Source organism: Engystomops pustulosus, chromosome 2 (assembly GCF_040894005.1).
Source record: "Engystomops pustulosus chromosome 2, aEngPut4.maternal, whole genome shotgun sequence".
Taxonomy (NCBI): domain Eukaryota; kingdom Metazoa; phylum Chordata; class Amphibia; order Anura; family Leptodactylidae; genus Engystomops; species Engystomops pustulosus.
Genome location: NC_092412.1, coordinates 180442125 through 180461718, shown reverse-complemented (window position 1 = coordinate 180461718; position 19594 = coordinate 180442125). Strand labels below are relative to the sequence as shown.

General features: G+C 42.5%; 1 protein-coding gene across 4 annotated transcripts in view; it reads right to left on the bottom strand.

The window, feature by feature from the left end:
* Positions 1-19594, bottom strand: part of LOC140118963 (C4b-binding protein alpha chain-like) — an 89434-nt gene that overhangs the window by 5265 nt on the left and 64575 nt on the right. For 2 of the 4 annotated variants that reach the window (XM_072137463.1, XM_072137462.1), the window contains 2 exons: positions 2034-2109; positions 26-106 (listed from right to left, as the gene is read on the bottom strand). In XM_072137463.1, the coding sequence (XP_071993564.1) occupies positions 26-106; positions 2034-2109 (157 nt within the window). Of the gene's footprint in view, positions 1-25; positions 107-1446; positions 1510-2033; positions 2110-19594 lie in introns of all 4 variants that reach the window. The other 2 variants (XM_072137465.1, XM_072137464.1) reach the window with 2 other exon arrangements.

The following is a 19594-nucleotide window of genomic DNA, read 5'->3' as shown; positions in this document are numbered from 1 at the left end:
GGCACATCTGTAAGATTAAAGATACCTTTGGGAATTATTTGATTCAATAAGCTCCTGCTGTACAGTCTGCCCGAACTTGTCATTTTTGCTTTCACACTTATATGTACTGGATAAAGAAGAAAATGCCAAGAATGCTCAAAAATAGAAACATCATTGTTAAAAACTTTTTAAGGAGTCTTTTTTGTAAATGTAATCTGACAAACAAGATACAACCTGGAAATTAAATGGAGTGCAGCTAGTTTTTGCAATTAACAAGCACATTGATAGAGTGGTAATCCTGTCCTAAAGTCATAAAAACATATAGAGCATGGAATGGGGTATTGATCTCATAGCCACAGAACCCCCTATATCTGCAGTGAATGTAAAGGGGTAGCTGTGTATGTGTGGCTCTCAATTCACTCAGCAATACCCCCCCCAGATTTAAAGGTAGATGGGTCATGGACAGTTTGGGTCAAAGGACCCTCCATCTCCTGCAATTTTATGGACATGAATGGTGGCTGATGAGGTAAAAGACTTTTCTAAACCAGAGGGGCTTCACATATCAAGAGAACAGTGCAGAACAAAGATGTATATTGGTAAGTTACCAGATATCCTTTACGTAAAGTGGCCAACCCATTGAAAGATACTTCCCTATTCATAAATGCCCATCTTTAATGAAGCCTTGTGACATGATGTGGGAAAAGAGAGTCTGTTTACAGAAAAACATTCCCCATCCTGAACCACTTCTATGGCCTCTCACCTACAAACCGTAACGTGGAACAAGGACTCTAAAACAGCAGGCTTGTTGTAGTTGGGAGTAAAAGCAATGCATATGGGACCACCTAATCATTCACTGGAGCCTTGTCAGTAGGGTATTTAAGCCCCATTCTTAAGGAAAGCTAGAAAAAAAAAACTCCTTAAAAATCAAGAAGGTTACTATATTACATTAAAGCTCATTAGAATTGTAAAAATAGAGACCCAAAAATCAGAATGAAATCAAAGAGATGGTGTCACATTTTCTGCTGTACTTGCCATACAATTTTAAACACAACCGTTATTGTAATATGTGCTTGTTGCAATAGAAAGACAAGCAACGGAAAGATGTTAGTATGTGAAGTGCTACGTACAAAAATACAATTATTTTAAACACTATTTCAGTGTGTTTTTGCCAATTGTTTTGAAAATTTCCTTTCTTTTTGTACATTACATCTACATTAAATGAGTAGGTAAGCAGATTGTACCTGCTGCATTTCACTCTGGACTTTTTTTTATCTGTCATTTTTTATTCTATTTGGATTACTTTGGTCTGTGAAAGGTTTAATGTAGCAATGCTTATTCTTTCACACAATAATATTAATACTGCAATCAATGAATCAAAGAAAATACAGCAGAAAATATGACTCTGTTTTCAAAGGAAAATAATTATGAATAGAGATTTTGTAGAACATGCCAAATATCAAGAATCACCAGTTGCCATAAAAATATATCCCATTGATCTGGACTCATCAAATTGTGTTTCTGGAGCCCAAACTAGGATAAAAGAAATTGTACAACTATTAGGTAAAACAGAGACATGCTCCATCTAATTACATTGAAGCCATATGAATAGATTGATAGAAGTGGTATAAGTCTTCAGAGCTGATAAAAAAAAAATAAAGCTGTTATATATAAAACAAAAAAACCCTAATTCATAGATTAGTTTAAGGCCGGTGTGCACTGGTCACCCAACATCAATTTGCAAAAGAAACCCTCCTGAGATGTAGCAAATGTTGCGTTTACATTTCTACACATGTTTTTGAAAACATCTGTAAAACAGATTTAAAAAATTAAATAAAATGAAAAAAATATTTGTGGCAGGTAAAATTCGAAAATCAAAGTTTGTCTTTATTGTGTAAAACATAAGGGACTTGTTTCAGCAATGTATAGCAATCTTCTGTAATATGGACATAGCAGTCATAGCATTCAAAAAAGAAAAAAAAGTTAAAAAATACAAAAGAAAAAAAAAGGATTTGTAACTTTTAAAGCATATATGGAAAAGAAAACAGAATGCTTACCCAGATTTGCTCTTTGTTTTATACCACCAAAGGCCAAAGGCAATCGCTGCAGTCAAACAAACTCCGACAACAATTCCTTAAAAAAATTAAAAAAATACATGTGTAAGTTCATAAGCAGACAAATGAATAAAACCACCAACAGGGCCCGGTATAACTGTAAAGCCAGCTAGTTTAAATATCGGTCAGCCAGATATTTGGCTTATCAGACACCCTCATCCTATTCCAGCGTAGCAGTAAACTGTTCCTTATTTCATCTAACATTTGTCGTTAGTGAAAGTTGTGAGGTCGTATGGACGTCAGACATTTTGCCAGGTGTGTAGAGATACATTGCCAGCTTTACCGATCAAAATAGTTACACATGATCTCTTCATGTTGCAAAGTAAATCAATGTAAAGATGTTTTAAATACTTTTAGGATCTGGATAAGTAAAATACTGAATAAATCTCTGCCAATGCCTAATACCTAAACCTATAATGGTTAGACAGTATAAACATGGGTATGTTTTATAGTGGCACCAAAAGCACAGTAGGTCATATAGAATGATCTGGTGCATCTTTACATGGATGTATCTGAAAATCATACAAGATATTTGTAGAATATTTTTTCCCCTGTAATCCCCTTTACAGCAATGGACTCCGTAAGTGCCAATGCTATGCGGAGTACATAGTATGCCAGGTCCATACATAGAAAGACAGACTTTCCCACTTGAGCATTCCATGTGTGTTTCAATGGCTTTGTACCTGCATAAAATCTTGCTGTGCAGCTTACTACTCTAAATAAACACACCCTTAATCCCTTCCCGACATTTGATGTAATAGTACATCATGGGTGGCAGTGACATACTATTATGTCCAGTTTCTTGCACCAGCTTCCGAATGGAGCAAGCAAAAGAAGCCGAGGGCGTCAGCTGTATATTAAAGCTGACAATCGTCTTTCACTTCTGCAAGTTGAGATTCCTCTGATTGCGAGTGCTAACCCCTTACATGCTGCGGTCACGGATGACTACGGCGTCTAAGTGGCTTGTGCCAATCCTCCAACCAACATATTCCGTAGCGCTTTACAAATCAATGTTTCACTTTGTATTGGATTAACGTAAAAAAAAAAAAGGTTGCCTTATGGTTAAAAGGCATGCAAACTTAGAAGTACATGCATAGTGTGCCTTGAAAGTTTTCCTTTAACCCTTAAACAGTAGATCTACGTCTGTGTGGAATGTGTGAAAATTGTTTACCTGGAAGCAGATTCTGGATCTAAATGAACAACTTTCAGGGCTGAATGCAATTGACAAGGAGCAGAGTTTGCTGGGTGTGCGGATGGTAGTATGGTGGTTTAGAGTTAGGCAACATATAGAAGGTGAGGTGGGGGGGAGCATTGCAGGGAGTCTAGTCCTGCTGCATCCAAATTTTATTGCAAAGATGGTGGATGAAGGGGATAATAGTACAAGGGTAGCAATGCTGCAGCAAGATATTGCAACCTCTAGCAACCAGGGGCTGCTCCAGTAAGGAGGGCAATGTGAGGAAAGGTCAGACAGGTACTGGTAGTGAGAGATTCCATTATAATAAGGAACAGACAGGGCAATCTGCTACAAAGACCATGCATAACAAACAGTGTGTTTGCCAGGTGCTCTGTTTCGGCATGTTGCGCATGTGGTTGACTGATAACTGTGAGGGGCTGATGAGAATCCAGCAGTCATGGTCCTCAAAGGCAATTTTTCTGAAATATTACCTGTACCACATGCCACACCAGAAAGGCAGCGGGATATTAGGCAGGTAAACAAGTGAATCAAAAGTTGGTGTAGGAAGGAGGGGTTTGGGTTTATGGAGACTATGCTGTCGGCTACAGGCTTTACAGCAGGGAAGGGCTGCATCTCAATGGAGAGGGTGCAGCTGTTTTGGGGGAAAACAGCTAGAAGGTTAGAAAAGTGTTTAAACTAGAGACCTGGGGGAGAGCAACTACACTTGTGCAGAGCAAAACAGTTTAGCTTTGTATAACAGCATAATTGATACATGGGGGAGGAAGGGGGGTTGGGATAGTATTGGGGAATAAGAACCAAAGAAAAGGGATTGGGAAAACCATATAAAGTGATGGAGGAATGGAAACTCCTAATGTATGATATAGTGGGTATCGGTTAAAACATGGCTGGACAGTAGTCATGGCAGTTAAATAGAGGGTTAGTCTTTTTTTTTAGAAATGTATACATTTAACAGGGGGGGGGTTGTTTATATGTAAAAACTATTTTTGTTTATATGTAAGGGTAGTATTCTCCATGGGAAACTTCAATTATCCTGATCTAGAATAGAAGGCGGAAACCTACTGGTTGGGGTGAAAAGGGGAATAGTATAATAATATATATAATATAATTGATTTTGAATGATCATTTACGAAGATGGTTAGTAAGAGGGGCAACAGACGCTCTACACTTCGGCAGGGCAAATATTCAACAGGACCTTAAAAGACATCTACCACCAGGATCAAGGATTGTAAACCAAACACACTGACGTACTGGCGTTTGCCCTCTGGCAGGATCTGCTCTCATGTAACCCCTTAAGGACACAGCTCATTTTCACCCTTAGGACACAGATGTTTTTTTTCAAATGTGCCTGTGTCATGATATGCAATACTTCATTTTACCGAGTTTATTTTCAGACTGTTATTTCATGACTTGTACTTTAATGCTATATTTTAGTTAAAATATATTGTACTTATTTGTAAAAAAAAATTGGTTTATATTTTGATATGTTTATTTTATTAGAATGAGGGGGCTAACAATTTGATTAGCGCTTTTCCACATTTTTAAGGACAATTCATCCTCGTTAGGGTTTTCCAAGTTCTATTTCTTAGAACCTTCCCACAAATTGCCCCCCTAAAACTAAAACAGCCTTTGTTGAGCTTGTTAAGACAAGAATGAAAACAAAATGGAGGTTCTATTTGGAATTTTTTAATTTTGTAAATAAAATGATTACTTTAGGCAGGAAGCGTAACGGCATGACGTAATACGCAAGTCATGCTGCACGGCTCCCCTCGCCTGCTGTCTCCGCGGCTACCAGCTAGATCGGACAGATCGTAGTGATCCGAATGCCGTAAACGTCCCGCATACAGGAGAACCACTATCGCTGGACGGATGGCTGCAATAAGAGGGTGGATACCTCTAGCATGAGGGGTGAACCCGTTGGTGGCGCCGTGGACGTCTGGGGATCGACGGTGGGAAGCGGGGCTGAGGGTCCGTCAGCTGATCGACTAGGAGCCCCAGCGGTGACCTCGAATACAGGAAGTGGAGGCAAACAGTGGACGACGCGGAGGACGCCTGGATCGTGCGGTGAGCTGTGACACGTCGGGGGTCCTCGCGGATGGTTGCTGCCCAGATTGGAAGCCTGGAGGTCGAATGCTGTCTGGAGCCCTTTATTTTTAAAGATGATGATGACATAGGATGGTCCTGTAGAAGCCCCGATACCCCCTGGGAGCCTGTGGAAGTTGCGGGATTTGTGAGATAAACCCATTTAAATCCATTTAATCCCTAATTGGAAAGCGAGTAAACTAACTGTGTTCTATCTTCTGTACGAACTGGCTTGGCACTTAGTGTAATATCTATGAAGAGCTCCGCTGTTATTCTTTCCCGCTTCTGTGTGTTTTCCATTTAACAGTGTGCTGGACGACTGTTGGTATATGGATAAGGCCGCTTTCTGAGTGCAAGCTGAGTTGTGGAGAACCGTGTCTAGTCACTACTAATTGCCATCATTACCAATACTTTTACTAACACTATACTACGGATTGGATGGACTAAGAAGGGGAAGGAAAGGCGAGAAATCTCTACTAACTGCTATTGATTAACCCCTACTAATACTGACTCTACTATCTAATTCCTTATCTGAGTTGAGGAACTTTGCGAGAGGAACAGACGGAAATCAATGCTTGAACGCTTAAATCCTAAGCTGCCTCTACATATTGGTTTATGATCACGGACAATAGGATATAAGTGTGCTCTCTGTGTATATTACTCATATATGGTCGTACATCTGCATGCTGATTTGATAGCATTTTGTTGGTATAGAGGTAACGGGTATACTGACTAACCGTTAGGTTATATATCTGCGGTACAGTTCGAACTGGTAATACGTATGCTAATTTACCCAAAAAGGTCATTTATCCGTGATATATTAAGAAGTTGCAAATAGTAGGTTGTCTAACCAATTAGATACCGATTGGGGATAGTTTAAGAACTGGCTATCGTGTACAGATATTGTTACAAGTAGGGAGGAGGGCCAAGTGGGAAAACGGGGGAAAAATGGGACCTAAAAACGCAGCAAGGAAGTCTCTGGGCTCCCCGAAAGAAAAAGGCAGTGGCAAGGGAGAGAACTTAGCCAAACTAGACAAACTATGGAAGTCCCCCCCAGTGAAAACACGGGCGATGCCCACTGTACAAAAAAAGTGATCTTCAAGAGGCGAAAAACAAACCGCAAGGGTCTAGATACTCCCCGCTAGAGGGAGAGGATCAATTGGAAGAGGATTCAGGGGAAGGGGGGGGAGAATCCCATGTTAAAAGAAATTCTACTGTCTATTAAGTCATGCAATGCAGCGATAGTGGAGTTAACTGACCAAGTCGGAGGCTTAAGAAACGAGATGTCGCTCCTAAGGGAAGATCTAAATAAAGTTAGGGATAGACAGAAGTCCACGGAAGAAAGGGTGCAAAAGCTGGAGAAAGAAATGGGCTCAGTGAAAAAAATAACTAATGACCTTAGCCATGAGAATGGAAAATTGAAAGATAAAATAGCCGAGCTAGAGGATCGATCTAGAAGAGCTAATATCAGAATTATTGGGATGCCTGAGAAGGCTGAAGGTCCGAACCCGACTAATTTTGTGAAAGATTGGTTGGTAAAGATCATTGGGAAGGAACATCTATCTGAAAACTTTGATATAGAACGAGCACATAGGATCCCTGGAACTCCGCATATACCCGGAAATCCTCCTCGAACACTGATTTGTAAAACGGTCCTTTCTAGGGACAGGGACATTATTTTAAGAAGAGCCCGGGAGCTAAAGGAAAAAGGAAAAGTTTTGTAGAAGTAAAAAAGAGGCTAAGGGATAAGGGTATCCCATACTCGCTGATTTTTCCAGCAAAATTGAAAGTTATCCATCTGGGCCAGTCCCATTTTTTCACTTCCCCTGAACAAATCTCTGAATGGATGGATTTAAAGGGATTATAAATATAAGGATACGATAAAATAAATAAACATAATATGGATAAATATGGTGGACAGGAGACAGCTAGGGCGGGGGGAGGTAGGTGGCTTTAGTAGGTAGACTTCTATATGTTTGTGGGACATTGGTGGGGGTGGGGGAGGGAGAATTCCCTGTGCTGGAGCCAAAAAGGGGGTGGGTTTCTTTTTCTTTTTTTACTATTATTTCGGAAAATTAAACTCCGATGCCGTTCGAATACGATACGTGTTAAACAATGGGAACAAGGTTAATAGCATGGAATGTTAGAGGAATGAAAGACCGCACGAAGCGACGTATAATATTTGATTATATTGGAAAACAATTACCTGCTATTGTAATATTAGTGGAAACCCATCTGGAAATTGAGTACATGCAGTTAATTAATAAGAGTTGGGTGGGCCAGTCGTACAGTGCGGTTTTTTCATCCTATGCGAGAGGTGTTTCCATTTTGATACATAGAACCATTGATTTCAAATTATTGGAGCACGTTTGCGATAGGGAAGGGCGATACGTTTTTCTATGTGGTTTACTAGAGGGTAAGAAATGCGTAATAGCAGGGGTGTACATACCTCCTCCGTTCTGCTATGATGTCCTGCGAAAACTAGTACAGTTCATAACCAAGGTGGGAGAATGCCCGGTATGGGCTATGGGGGATTTTAATTCTGTTTTTTCAAACTCTAAAGACCGAATAGGTAAAAATAAATTAACCCAATTCTCTAGAATAGATTTGGCTTTGGCAAATGAGTTAGCAATTGTGGGGACTGTAAAGATGACAACCGTATTATTTCAGATCACTCACCTGTAGTTATTGAACTTGTAAGGAACAACAGTAAGGGAATAAGATACTGGAAATGTAATCCACACTGGCTGGTGTTAATATCAAATGAGGATAAGATAAGGAGGGAGCTGGGTGGGTTTATTGAGGCTAACGCTGAAGTAAATGATTGGGCCCTGTTTTGGGACACACTAAAATCCTTCTTAAGAGGTATATTAAATACAGAAATTATTCATATGCGCAAACAGTTTATGAGGCAAGAAAAGGAGCTGAAGGAGACAGTGCAACAAAGAGAAAGAGAAGTACAGAGTAATAGAACCCAGTATAACCTGGACAAGTATAACAAAGCCCAGGAAGAGTATAATAATTATTTGACTAATAAGACAATGCACAAACAATTCTTCTTGGATCTGAAAGGACATTGTGAAAGTGGGATCCCTGCGAAGGGGCTTATACAAAAGATCAAGAAACAACAAGACCTAACTAGAATTAAAGCTATTAAAGATAGGGAGGGGAAAGTAGTAACAAAGGAGGAGGATATGAAGGAAATTTTCCTACAGGTTTATAAAAATATTTACACCTCTGATTTGGATGCCTCGCTACAGGAAATTAAGGAATATCTGGGAAAATTACATCTACCTGAGATAGGGATAGATGGGAGGAATAACATAGCGAATATAATAACAACCGTGGAACTGGAGGAGACTATAGCCTCATGTAAAGGCAAGGTCTCCCCGGGAACAGATGGGCTACCATTGGAGGTGTATAAAAGATTTGGGAATATTCTCTTACCAGTTCTAGTTAAAGTCTGGGAAAAAGCACAAGAGGTACAGAGTTTACCAGAACCATGGTATGAAGCTATTATAGTTTTAATTCATAAAAAAAACAAAGACCCACTTGATGCCGATTCATATAGGCCCATTTCCCTATTAAATAGCGATGCCAAGGTGATGGCCAAACTGTTAGCTAATCATTTAAAGAGATGGGCCCCCGCTCTTGTACATGAGGACCAGAGCGGATTCATCATGGGGCGAAATATTAAAACTAATATTAGACGGTTATTTCTAGGTATGCAACTAGGTTGGGGGGGGTCCCGCTCCATCCTGTCATTGGACGCGGCGAAAGCCTTTGACAGGGTGGAGTGGGCCTTTTTATGGGAGGCTTTGCTGAAGTTTGGTTTGGGGGCTAGATTTGTGGATTGGATAAAGCTGTTCTATAAAACACCGAGGGCTTGTATTAGGGTGAATGGAGATCTCTCTCTGTTCTTCCATTTAACAAGAGGCACCAGACAGGGGTGTCCTCTATCCCCCCTACTATTTGCGCTTTTTATTGAACCATTAGCAGCCAAGGTAAGGGAAATGAAAGAGATCGTAGGTGGAGGGTATGGAGGTGAGCAGGATAAGATCATGTTGTTTGCAGACGACATTCTGCTGGTCCTGAAAGATTCTGAAATATCGGTCCCCATGGCTTTGAAAATAATTAGGGAGTTCGGAACAGTATCTGGGTTCCAGATTAACCTGCAAAAATCAAGTATGACCCCGTTGGAGGATTACTGTCCGGGGGATCCGGACGCATTAGAATTAAAAATGGCAGATACATTTGACTACTTAGGTCTACGGATTAGCCCAAGGATAGAAGACTATCCCATTTTGAATTTATCTCCATTATTGGCAAAGATTAAACTAAAAATTAATGTGTGGTCTAGTCTCCCTTTAACAAGAGCAGAGAGAGTAGTACTAACGAAAAGTATAATACTGCCTCAGCTTCTCCATGTCTTAAGCAATTGCCCCTGCTGGCTGGAAAAAAAATGGTTCGGATTCATAAGGGCCATAATTAATAAGCTGTTATGGGGAAGGAAGAAGGTCCGTATTAAGCAGGAGGTTCTATGGAGAAATAGAGAAAGGGGAGGCCTAGCCCTTCCTTCTTCTTTCCATTATTTTTTGGCGGCTCAGATCCAATTTATTGCAGAAAATAAAAAGAATGGCGCATTCCTAGCACTAACGAAGCTAGTGAAGGGAAGTTATGACTCGTTATTCTCCTTACTGGAGTCAGGGCAGTTAAATAAGAAAGAGCTACGGAGAATCCCGATCACAAGACTGCTGGTTAATAGCTGGGCAGGTTTTAGGAACATATTAGGAGTTAAAGGGAGTTTTGAATGTACACCATTATTTGGAAATGTTAATTTACCGGAGGTGTTAAAGTTAGATGATGTTGGATTTTGGTTTAAGAAGGGTGTTAAATATGTGTCACAAATTGGAAGGGAAGGAATTGGGGCCCCATTTCAATGGTGGGTAAACCAAGGATTACTTATTGATAAGGAACTATTTAGATATAGGCAAATATCTCACGCATTAAAGAATGAAAAAAAATTAGATATTTTTTTAATTGAAGATAACACGAAGTGGAATGTAATATGGAATATGGAATTGGCACCAAAAAACTTAGCAAAAATTTATCACTTTCTAAGGAATATTATTGAGCAGAATTTATATCACGTGTGTCAGGTTAAATGGGAGAAAGATGTAGGTGGTATCACTGGAGAAAAATGGGGGGTAATCCTAAAAAATGTGCAGAGGTGTTCGATGAATTTAAACCACAGGTGCACACAATTGAATATATTATACAGGGTTTATTATACACCAGCACTGTTGTGTAAGATGGGGATTAGAAATGACTCCTGTTGCCCTAGATGTAGGAGGGAAAATGCTGATTTGATGCATGTTCTATGGATGTGCCCAGGGTTAGAGGACTACTGGGGTGGGATATTTGATAAGATAGAAGACCAGTTAGGTATAGTAGTACCAAGAACAGCAATATTTGGTTTACTGGGATATATAGCAGAGGAAGTGCGAGATAGGAAGAAGAGAGAGCTAAGTATTAAACTCATCTTTATAGCAAGGTTAACGATTGTTAAACACTGGAAAGATGACAAACCCCCTAGACTTAAGGAATGGCTAAATTCTGTGACTAGAATCAAGAGTTATGAATGCGCATATGAGAAATGGTTTAGAGGAGGAAATAGATTAAAAATCATATGGGATCAATGGAATTTATAACAGTAACTCGGATTTTTGAGCAAATAAATAAGTAAGAAAAAGAAATAACCAAATAATTATAAGTAAATTTATGAAATAGCAGGCACCAGCACAGGGAAGAAGGGAGGGGGGGAGGGGGGGGGGGGAAGGGGATTATAAGATTAAAGAAGAAGTGAAGAAATATTTATGATATGTATTCTGATTAATGGTATAAATGATTCCTTGTTAATCTATGGTTCCTACTATGTGCCACGTATAAGGGAGTAAGGCATTACTCCAGGTAAACTGTTACAATTGTGTATTGGGAACATAACACTGTTAATGGTATGAAGAGTCCATCAGGGAAAAGACATAATTATGTTTTTGTGAATACTATTTTGTATATTGTAGGGCCCTTGTTTAAATGGTTAAATTTATATAGTGCAATGGAATATACTGTTAAATATGTGAATATAAGGAAGATTAATTGTTTATAATAGAATTGAAAAATAAAAAATTAAAAAAAAAAAAAAAATGATTACTTTAGTCTTAAAGGGGTTATCCGGGTTTAAAAATCTTTTTATGGCCGGGCTGGGGAGGGATAGTTAAACATAATAAACATGGACTTACCTCCTCCGGTGCTGCCGATGTCCCGCGCCACGGTCACTTCGGTCCGTGCCCCTGTAAACAAACAGGGGCACGGAAGCCGCGCACAGGGAGCTTCCGGTCCGCGTTGTGGACGGCTCCTCCCATCCGTCCCTATCTCTCAGCGTTGTAAGCGCTGGGAGATGGTGCGCATGGGAGCATCCGGCCGGCCGGAAGCTCCCTGTGCGCCGGTGTAATGAAACCGGCGCACGGAGAAGACAGGCCGCGGCGCAGGACATTGGCAGCACCGGAGGAGGTAAGTACATGTTTATTATGTTTAAATAGCCCTCCCCAGCCCGGCCATAAAAAAATGTTTAAACCTGGATAACCCCACGTTGATGCAGGAGAAAATGGTAAAACACATCTCAGATTTTGTTGTGCAGTTTGTTACAAATAGGGCATTACCCCACATGTCAATGTAAACTACTTTAGGGGCCCACACTAGAGTGCCGAACAGAAGGAGCCATTGAGCGTTTGAGAGGGGCTTAGGCGATTTTCATGACTAGGACATAGTTTTGCCCTTATACAAATCATTGGTCAGACCGCACATGGAATATGGTGTACAGTTTGGGGCACCAGTGTATAAAAAGGACATAGCATGACTTGAACTGGTGCGAGGAAGAGCAACTAAACTTATTTTAGAAATGGACAAAGTAGAATACAATGATGGATTACTAAACTTGGGGTTATTCAGCTTAGAAAAAAGTCTTGTACGTATACAGGGTACTGCTTGCCTCCTACTGGCCATTCTTGGTTAGTGCTGCTATAGGAATGTGAGTTTCAGGAGATTCATACTTGCAACCTCTTCACCTAGAAATTTTTTGCCAAAATCTAACACAGTGGAAATGCTGAAGGAATTTGTAAAATCCCAATCCGCAGATAACGCGCTCTCTCCGCTGCCTCAGCACTCGGTTCAGCTGCTGCTAACACGGCTACACCAGGTGCTTCCTCAGACGCAGAGGACCCAGCAGAAGAACTCACCCTGGAGCAGGTCACAGCATAAGTTCTCTCTGCTATCACTGCATGTAAAAGCTTACTGACCGGAAAGCTAGATGAGGTTAGAGTGGATATAAGCCTCCTGCGCCAAGACCTACAGAACACGTGGAAGAGGGTATAACACACCAAGAAAAGAATCTCCCAAGCGGAGGACCATACTGCTCAGATGCCTAGAGCGATCACAAATCTTAACTCCACTTCTGAGCAACAGATGACCCGGAAAAGCACCTACGACGCAATAATATCCGGATTCATAAAGAGCTGAGGGGTGGTCTCCTGGATGAAAAACCTGTTCCTTGTTGCAGAGTTTTCTTCCTTCTTCTCCATTGAAGTAGATAGGGTCCCCTACCTGGAGATCAACCACGTCCTCTCCTTGCTAGATTAATAAACAGCAGAGATTGTGACCAGATTCTTCAATAGGCCTGGGGTTTACAGGAGATACAAGTGGATAATGATAAAGAGGTCTATGTTTGGTATAAAGACCTGCTTCTTCTCAAATTGTTATAGATGTACAACACTGCTTTCCGTGAAGGGTTGCTCTCTGACTCTCTAAAGCTTCTGTAGTTTTACTCCTTAAACACGAAAAGGATCCATTGGATTGTGGCTCCTATATATAGGCCCATTTCTCTACTGAACACAGATTACAAACTTCTGACCTGCATTTTAGCTGCAAAGTTATAATTTATCTCATACAGCCCCAATCAATCGTGATTTATGCCTGCAGTCAGATTCAGGTGGTAACACAGATAGGCTAACACTACAAGGAGGACTGGGCTTTAGCCTCTCTCGACAGAAAGCAAAGGCCTTTGACTCTTTCTCATAGGATGTCTACAATTGGATGATATCATAGATACTGTTCCTCTCCAACCCTTCTTCTTCGCTACCAAGAGGCATTGCTATCATTAATTTGGTTCACGCTTAAGCTAATTCAGTTTACATACCACTTGGACTTCAAGGCAAACCTCGCTCATGTGTCAGGACTATAGGTAGTCACTTCTTTCAAATATTTAGGAATAATTATATCCAAACTCCACCAGCACACACTACAACAGATTACTGAACCAATATTGACATTTGTCACAATGAAATTCAAAGCCTGGAAATCTCTTCAACTATCGGTCGCAGGCCATATTATATATTATATAGTTAAAATAATTACTCCTGCAGCACTCTGCGGACCCTGTTCCAAAAAGGTTCTTCAAAGAACTTCTGTATAGGCAGATTTATATGGGAAAACTCTAGGTAAAAACTTAATATGGCAGCCCTGCAACGTCCCAAATTACAATCTGGTATGGCTCTCCCAGATTTTTATTTGTACTTCCTAGCAGGACAACTGCAATATATATTTCACTGGGCACTAGATGGACATCTCCCCGATTTAGAGCATCACTTATGCTATTTGCGGCATCAGACCTTGTAGTCCATACGGGAAGGTTAACAACATCTCCCACTTCCTATGATGCCATTGCAAGTGGTGATTTAGGTCTCGAAAGAGGCTAAATCTGTAGCTCACTTCACTGACACCATTGGCAGGATCAATATGCCCAAATCTTTGTCATTTTGTAATATTCTAATTCTTATTTATGGCTGCCTTAATAACGTTAGCCAATGATGAAAAGTCAAAGCAAAACATGAACCTATCCTGTGTGGATTGATGCTTTCTCCTTAAACTCTGCTTCAAGATTGCATTATCTTTTTGTAACGCCTTATCGAAGGCTTCTTCAATCCAGGGGGACTGGTAACCTCTTTTCGGTAACATCTTAGGCGCACCTTCAAGTCCTCTGCCTGTATTTGGAACCCATTATCTCCTTAGTTGTATGAATTGGCTATACGGAAGGGCATGTTTAATATAATGGGGATGGTAACTGGTGTAGTGGAGTAGAGCATTTCTTGCCATTGGTTTTCGGAACACTGTATTCGTGATTACTTCCTCTTTCACCTTCAAAAATAAGTCAAGGATCAATGCCGTCCCTAATCCCTCCTTGGATCGTACAAGTGGTCTGGACACAGGCTCGGTCCGTCTGAACGAGTGGCTCACCTCTCTAGACCTCGCCGATGTTTGGCGTAGTAAACACCCTCAAGAGAGAGAATATTCATTTTATTCCTCTGTTCATAAGAGCTTCTCTCGGATTGATCTGGCCTTTGTCTCCCCCGATATGATGCAGCACGTTGATCAGGTATCCTATTGCCCGCGCAGTGCGTCAGACCACTCCGCCTTGTTCATTAGTCTCCTTATAGGCCCTCCCAGCGACTCCCGCTTATGGCGCCTGCACCCGGCTTGGCTCCTGTCCCCAGCGGTCCAGAGTACTGTTAGGGCAGCGCACAGCGAGTTCTGGGATGTACACTCAACCCATCCTGATCCCCTTCTAGTCTGGGACTCGTACAAGTCCTCGGTGCGGGGGGCATTCATGTCGGGGGTAGCTGGCCATAGGAAGTCCTTGAATGCCCAGGAGGAAAGGCTGACGGCTGTACTGGTGACTGCAGAAAAGGATTATCTAGAGAAACCTACTCCGGGGAATAAAAAGACTTGGGCTCAGGCGCAGAGGAACCATCTAGCTGTAGTGAAGGAGCGCACCAGCAAACGCCTGCTAGCCAGGGAAGCGTCCATCTTTGAATTTGGAGATAAAAACGGGAAGCTGCTTGCGTATTTATCGCGGGCTGAACGCCCCTGTGCTTCCGTTCCCTCTATTGTTGATGGTAACGGAGCATTGATCACAGAACCCCGGGCCATTAACTTGGTATTTCATGAATACTATTCTTCTCTTTACAGCTCCAGATTGTCCGCCTCTTCCGTCGAGATTTCCGGATTCCTTGACAGTCTTCCACTTTGGAGACTCACACAGGCACAGTCATCGGAGCTTGATGCTCCGCTCTCGGCAGAGGAGGTGGAACTGGCCATCCAATCGTTGCCCCCCGGTAAGACACCTGGACTTGATGGGCTGGGAGGTGAGTGGTATAGGGATAACTGTGAGACTCTGGTCCCCCTTCTCCTCAGCCTATACTCCGATGCGCTTGATAGTGGTTCCCTCCCCGACTCCATGCGAGAGGCCCTTATTGTAGTTCTTCCTAAGCCTGGCAAGGATCCCCTGCTTCCTGACTCATACCGCCCAATTTCCCTCCTAAATTCAGATGTTAAAATACTAGCAAAAATTCTGGCAACAAGGCTTAACAAAGTAATACTATCATTGGTTCACCCGGACCAGACAGGCTTTATGCCTGGGAGGGGAACTGACATAAATATACAAAGACTACACCTGAACATTGCAGAGGCAGAGCGGTCTCCAGACCCTGGGTTTATATTATCCTTAGACAATTGTAAGGCGTTTGATTCTGTGGAGTGGCCCTATTTGTGGACCCTTTTGCCTAGAATGGGTTTTGGCCCTCGATTTACAGCATTGGTTAAGCTACTGTATAACGATCCCAAGGCTAGGGTGCGGACCAACCTTAACATCTCACCTACTCTCCCTATGGCCAGGGGCACTAGACAGGGTTGCCCACTATCTCCCCTCCTCTTCGCACTCGCCATTGAGCCCCTTGCTGTGGCGATCCGCCACTCTGAGGGCATTAAGGGCATAACTAGAGGTACTATTATTGAAAAGGTATCTCTCTATGCCGATGATACACTTGTATACCTTGGGGATGTGGGCCCCTCTCTGGAATCCCTTCTGGCCCTGATAGAACGTTATGGGGGGTTCTCAGGCCTTCGGGTTAACTGGGACAAATCGGCCCTATTTCCCTTATCTGAGGTAGGGGTACACTCCCTCCCCGTCCCAGTCCGGGTGGTGTCCACCTTTAAATATCTGGGAGTCCAGGTGTCACGCAAGGTCCAGGCATTTACGGAGTTAAACATTACACCCCTGATAGTTGCAACGGAATCGCGCCTAAAAGCCTGGTCCACTCTCCCCTTGTCTTTGTACGGGCGTATTAATATATTTAAAATGATTTTTCTCCCAAAATTTCTATACCTTTTCCATGCCTGCCCTATACTACTTCCTAAGAGTCTGTTTAAACGCTTGGACGGCATTCTCAGGTCCTTCTACTGGCAGAGTAGTGCCCCGCGATTCAGTCTAGCGCTGCTTCAGGCTCCCAAGTCTAGGGGTGGACTGGCTGCCCCGGATCTGTATCTTTATTACCTGGCTTCCCAGCTAGTATATGCCCAGTGGTGGATAGATATAGACATGGGTAATGCAGCTACTGCACTGGCTGGTGCCCTGGTAGGTTCCTACGAGGCCCTTACAAACCTGCTGTACAGGTATAAGTCCCCATCTGATACCCCACTTCCCCTACGTACGGTAGCGGTGTGCTGGCGTAGGGCACAATCCCTGGTAGAACCGAGCAGCTCTCCCCCCCTCTCGCCTAGGACTCCATTGTGGCTCAATCCGTGGCTCTCTCACTTCCTCTCCCTCCCAGGCTGGACAATGTGGGGGGCAGCAGGGGTGAAATTTGTAGGCCAGCTCTTATCCCCGGAAGCAGAGTTACTCAGCTTTAACGAGATAAGGGAGAGACATACTGTACCCAATACGGCCAGCTTCCATTACACGCAACTGCGACACGCATTCAAAGCCCAATTCGGCTCCTTCAGCCTGACAGTGAAATTCTCCAAACTAGAGACTCTGATGAGTACCCCAGACCTCCCTAAGCCACTCACTCAGTGCTATGCTCTCCTACAAGAGCAAAAGTCCAGACCGTTTGATAGAGCCTGTGAACGCTGGAGTCAGGATATCCCTGACCTGTCAGATGATGACTGGAGGGAGGTCGAACTGTCCTACTTCACATCTGTAGTGAGTGCGAGGGACTTCCTGATCCAATCTAAATTCCTCCATAGAGTATACTTCACCCCTGCTAGACTATTTCGCATGGGAGCAATGCCTAATGATCTTTGCTTTCGCTGTCAGGCTGAAGTCGGATCCTTCCTGCATTGTGTCTGGTCCTGCCCTAGGGTCCATGTCTTCTGGTCCGAAGTGCTGGAGTTCCTTAATTTACACTTTGATTTCCCACGCTTACTATCTCCCTCTGTGTGTCTCCTCGGCATCATAAATGAAGTTGTCAATGGCCACTATGACAAAATTTTCTTTAGGTTTGTCCTATACTACGCCCGAAAAGTGGTGGTGATGACCTGGAAGGACCAGGAGCCCCCTCCATTAAAAAGATGGATACTACTCATTAATAGTGTCATTCCCCACTACCGGTCCCTGTATACCAACAGGAAGTGTCCCCAGAAGTTTGACCGCATCTGGTCCAGATGGTGCGCGACTCCCCATACAGCCTTATAATCACATGTGATTTATATTCCTCTCCATGATGAAGGAGACTGAGCGTGCTGGTGTGTGTGTGTGTGTGTGTGACTGATTGTCTACGTGTCAATAGTTATTTGTGTTGTATCAAGATGTCTGGCTGCAGTATCCTGCTGTTATCTACTATGTAATATCCCTCAGGTAGTTTTGAAACGCAGTAAGAACCTGACTGTTACCATGGCTGTTGTATAATAATCCTGTATTGGGGGGAAGGAAATATGTGACAGACAATCTTGATTTCTGGTTTTGTTTATTATGTTTGTATAAAAATTCAAAAACTGCAAAAATAAATACTTTTAAAAAAAAAAAATAAGTCAAGGAATTCCAAACTCCGACCGCCTATTTTGTGGGTGAAGAACATTTTACATACAGTTCACCTTATTTAATTCCTGTACCATTTCAACAATCAACTCTTCCTCTCCTCTCCATACAATAAATATGTCATACACATATCTTTTATAAGTGTGGATGTACCTAGAATATTTATTTGTACTAGAAAAAAAAATGTACAGATCCTCCAGTACGGCCAGTAAGAGGTTGGCGTACGTACAGGAGACCGGGGTCCCAATCGCGGTACCCTCTCTCTGGCTGTACCACCCGTTTTTCAAAATAAATCTAAGTGCATCGCAAACAAAGTCCATAAACAACTCACTCTTGCCGGCTGACATTATAATGTTCCTAACTGCATGTATGCCTACCTTGTGTGGAATGCGGGTATATAGGCTTTTTACATCTATGGACTCAGTTTGAAGTATCCTCTCAGTGTATCCCCATAACAATCCAAAGGAAGTCATTAGTGTCTTTTACTTAGGATGGCATGGAATGCAAAATGGACTGCACTAGCCAATCAAAGTATTGGGAGCGGGGTTCCTTAATGGAACCTATAGCCGCCACTATGGGCCTACCAGGGGGCTTATTCATACTTTTATGGACTTAAAGTACAAAGTACCAATTAGGTTTTTTCTGATATTTAGGCAATAGTTTTTCTGCCATTTTCTGGGACAATGGGCCGTGGTCGACACTGGACCTTAAGAAGGTTGTAAGCTTCGTCGGTACTTCAAGGAAGGGTCATTTGGGATTACTTTGTACATCTGGCCCCCACCTAACAGCCTATATACCTTGACTAAATAGTATTCCCTAATACCAACTCACAGCCACTGAACTATGCAAGGGTGGCCAGGATGAGGCGGTTTAAAAAAAAACATGTACTAACCTCTGCGGTCCCTCCCTTTATCCGGCGCTGAGATCTTTCCGGTCAGTTCCACATATAAACAGGTGAACGGAAGCCGTGCAGCCATCTGTCCTTATTCCCAGCGCTGTGTCATGTGGGACGGGTGGGAGTGGCCGGCAGGAAGCTGAATGCAGCATGGGTTCCATGCCCCTGTTTGCTTACATGGGACATGGACCGGAGAGATTGCAGGACTGGACGCCGGGAGGGACCGCGGAGGTAAGTACATGTTTATTTTTTTTTTAACCTGCCCCATCCTGGCCACCCAAGGGTTTTTTTTAACCCTTGGAGAACCCCTTTAAAGTGCCAGTACAAAGTAGGGGACGGTCGCAGCATGAGGTGAAGAGTTCTGTAGAAACACAAACTGTGATGGAGGAACTAATAGGGGAGATCTTGTG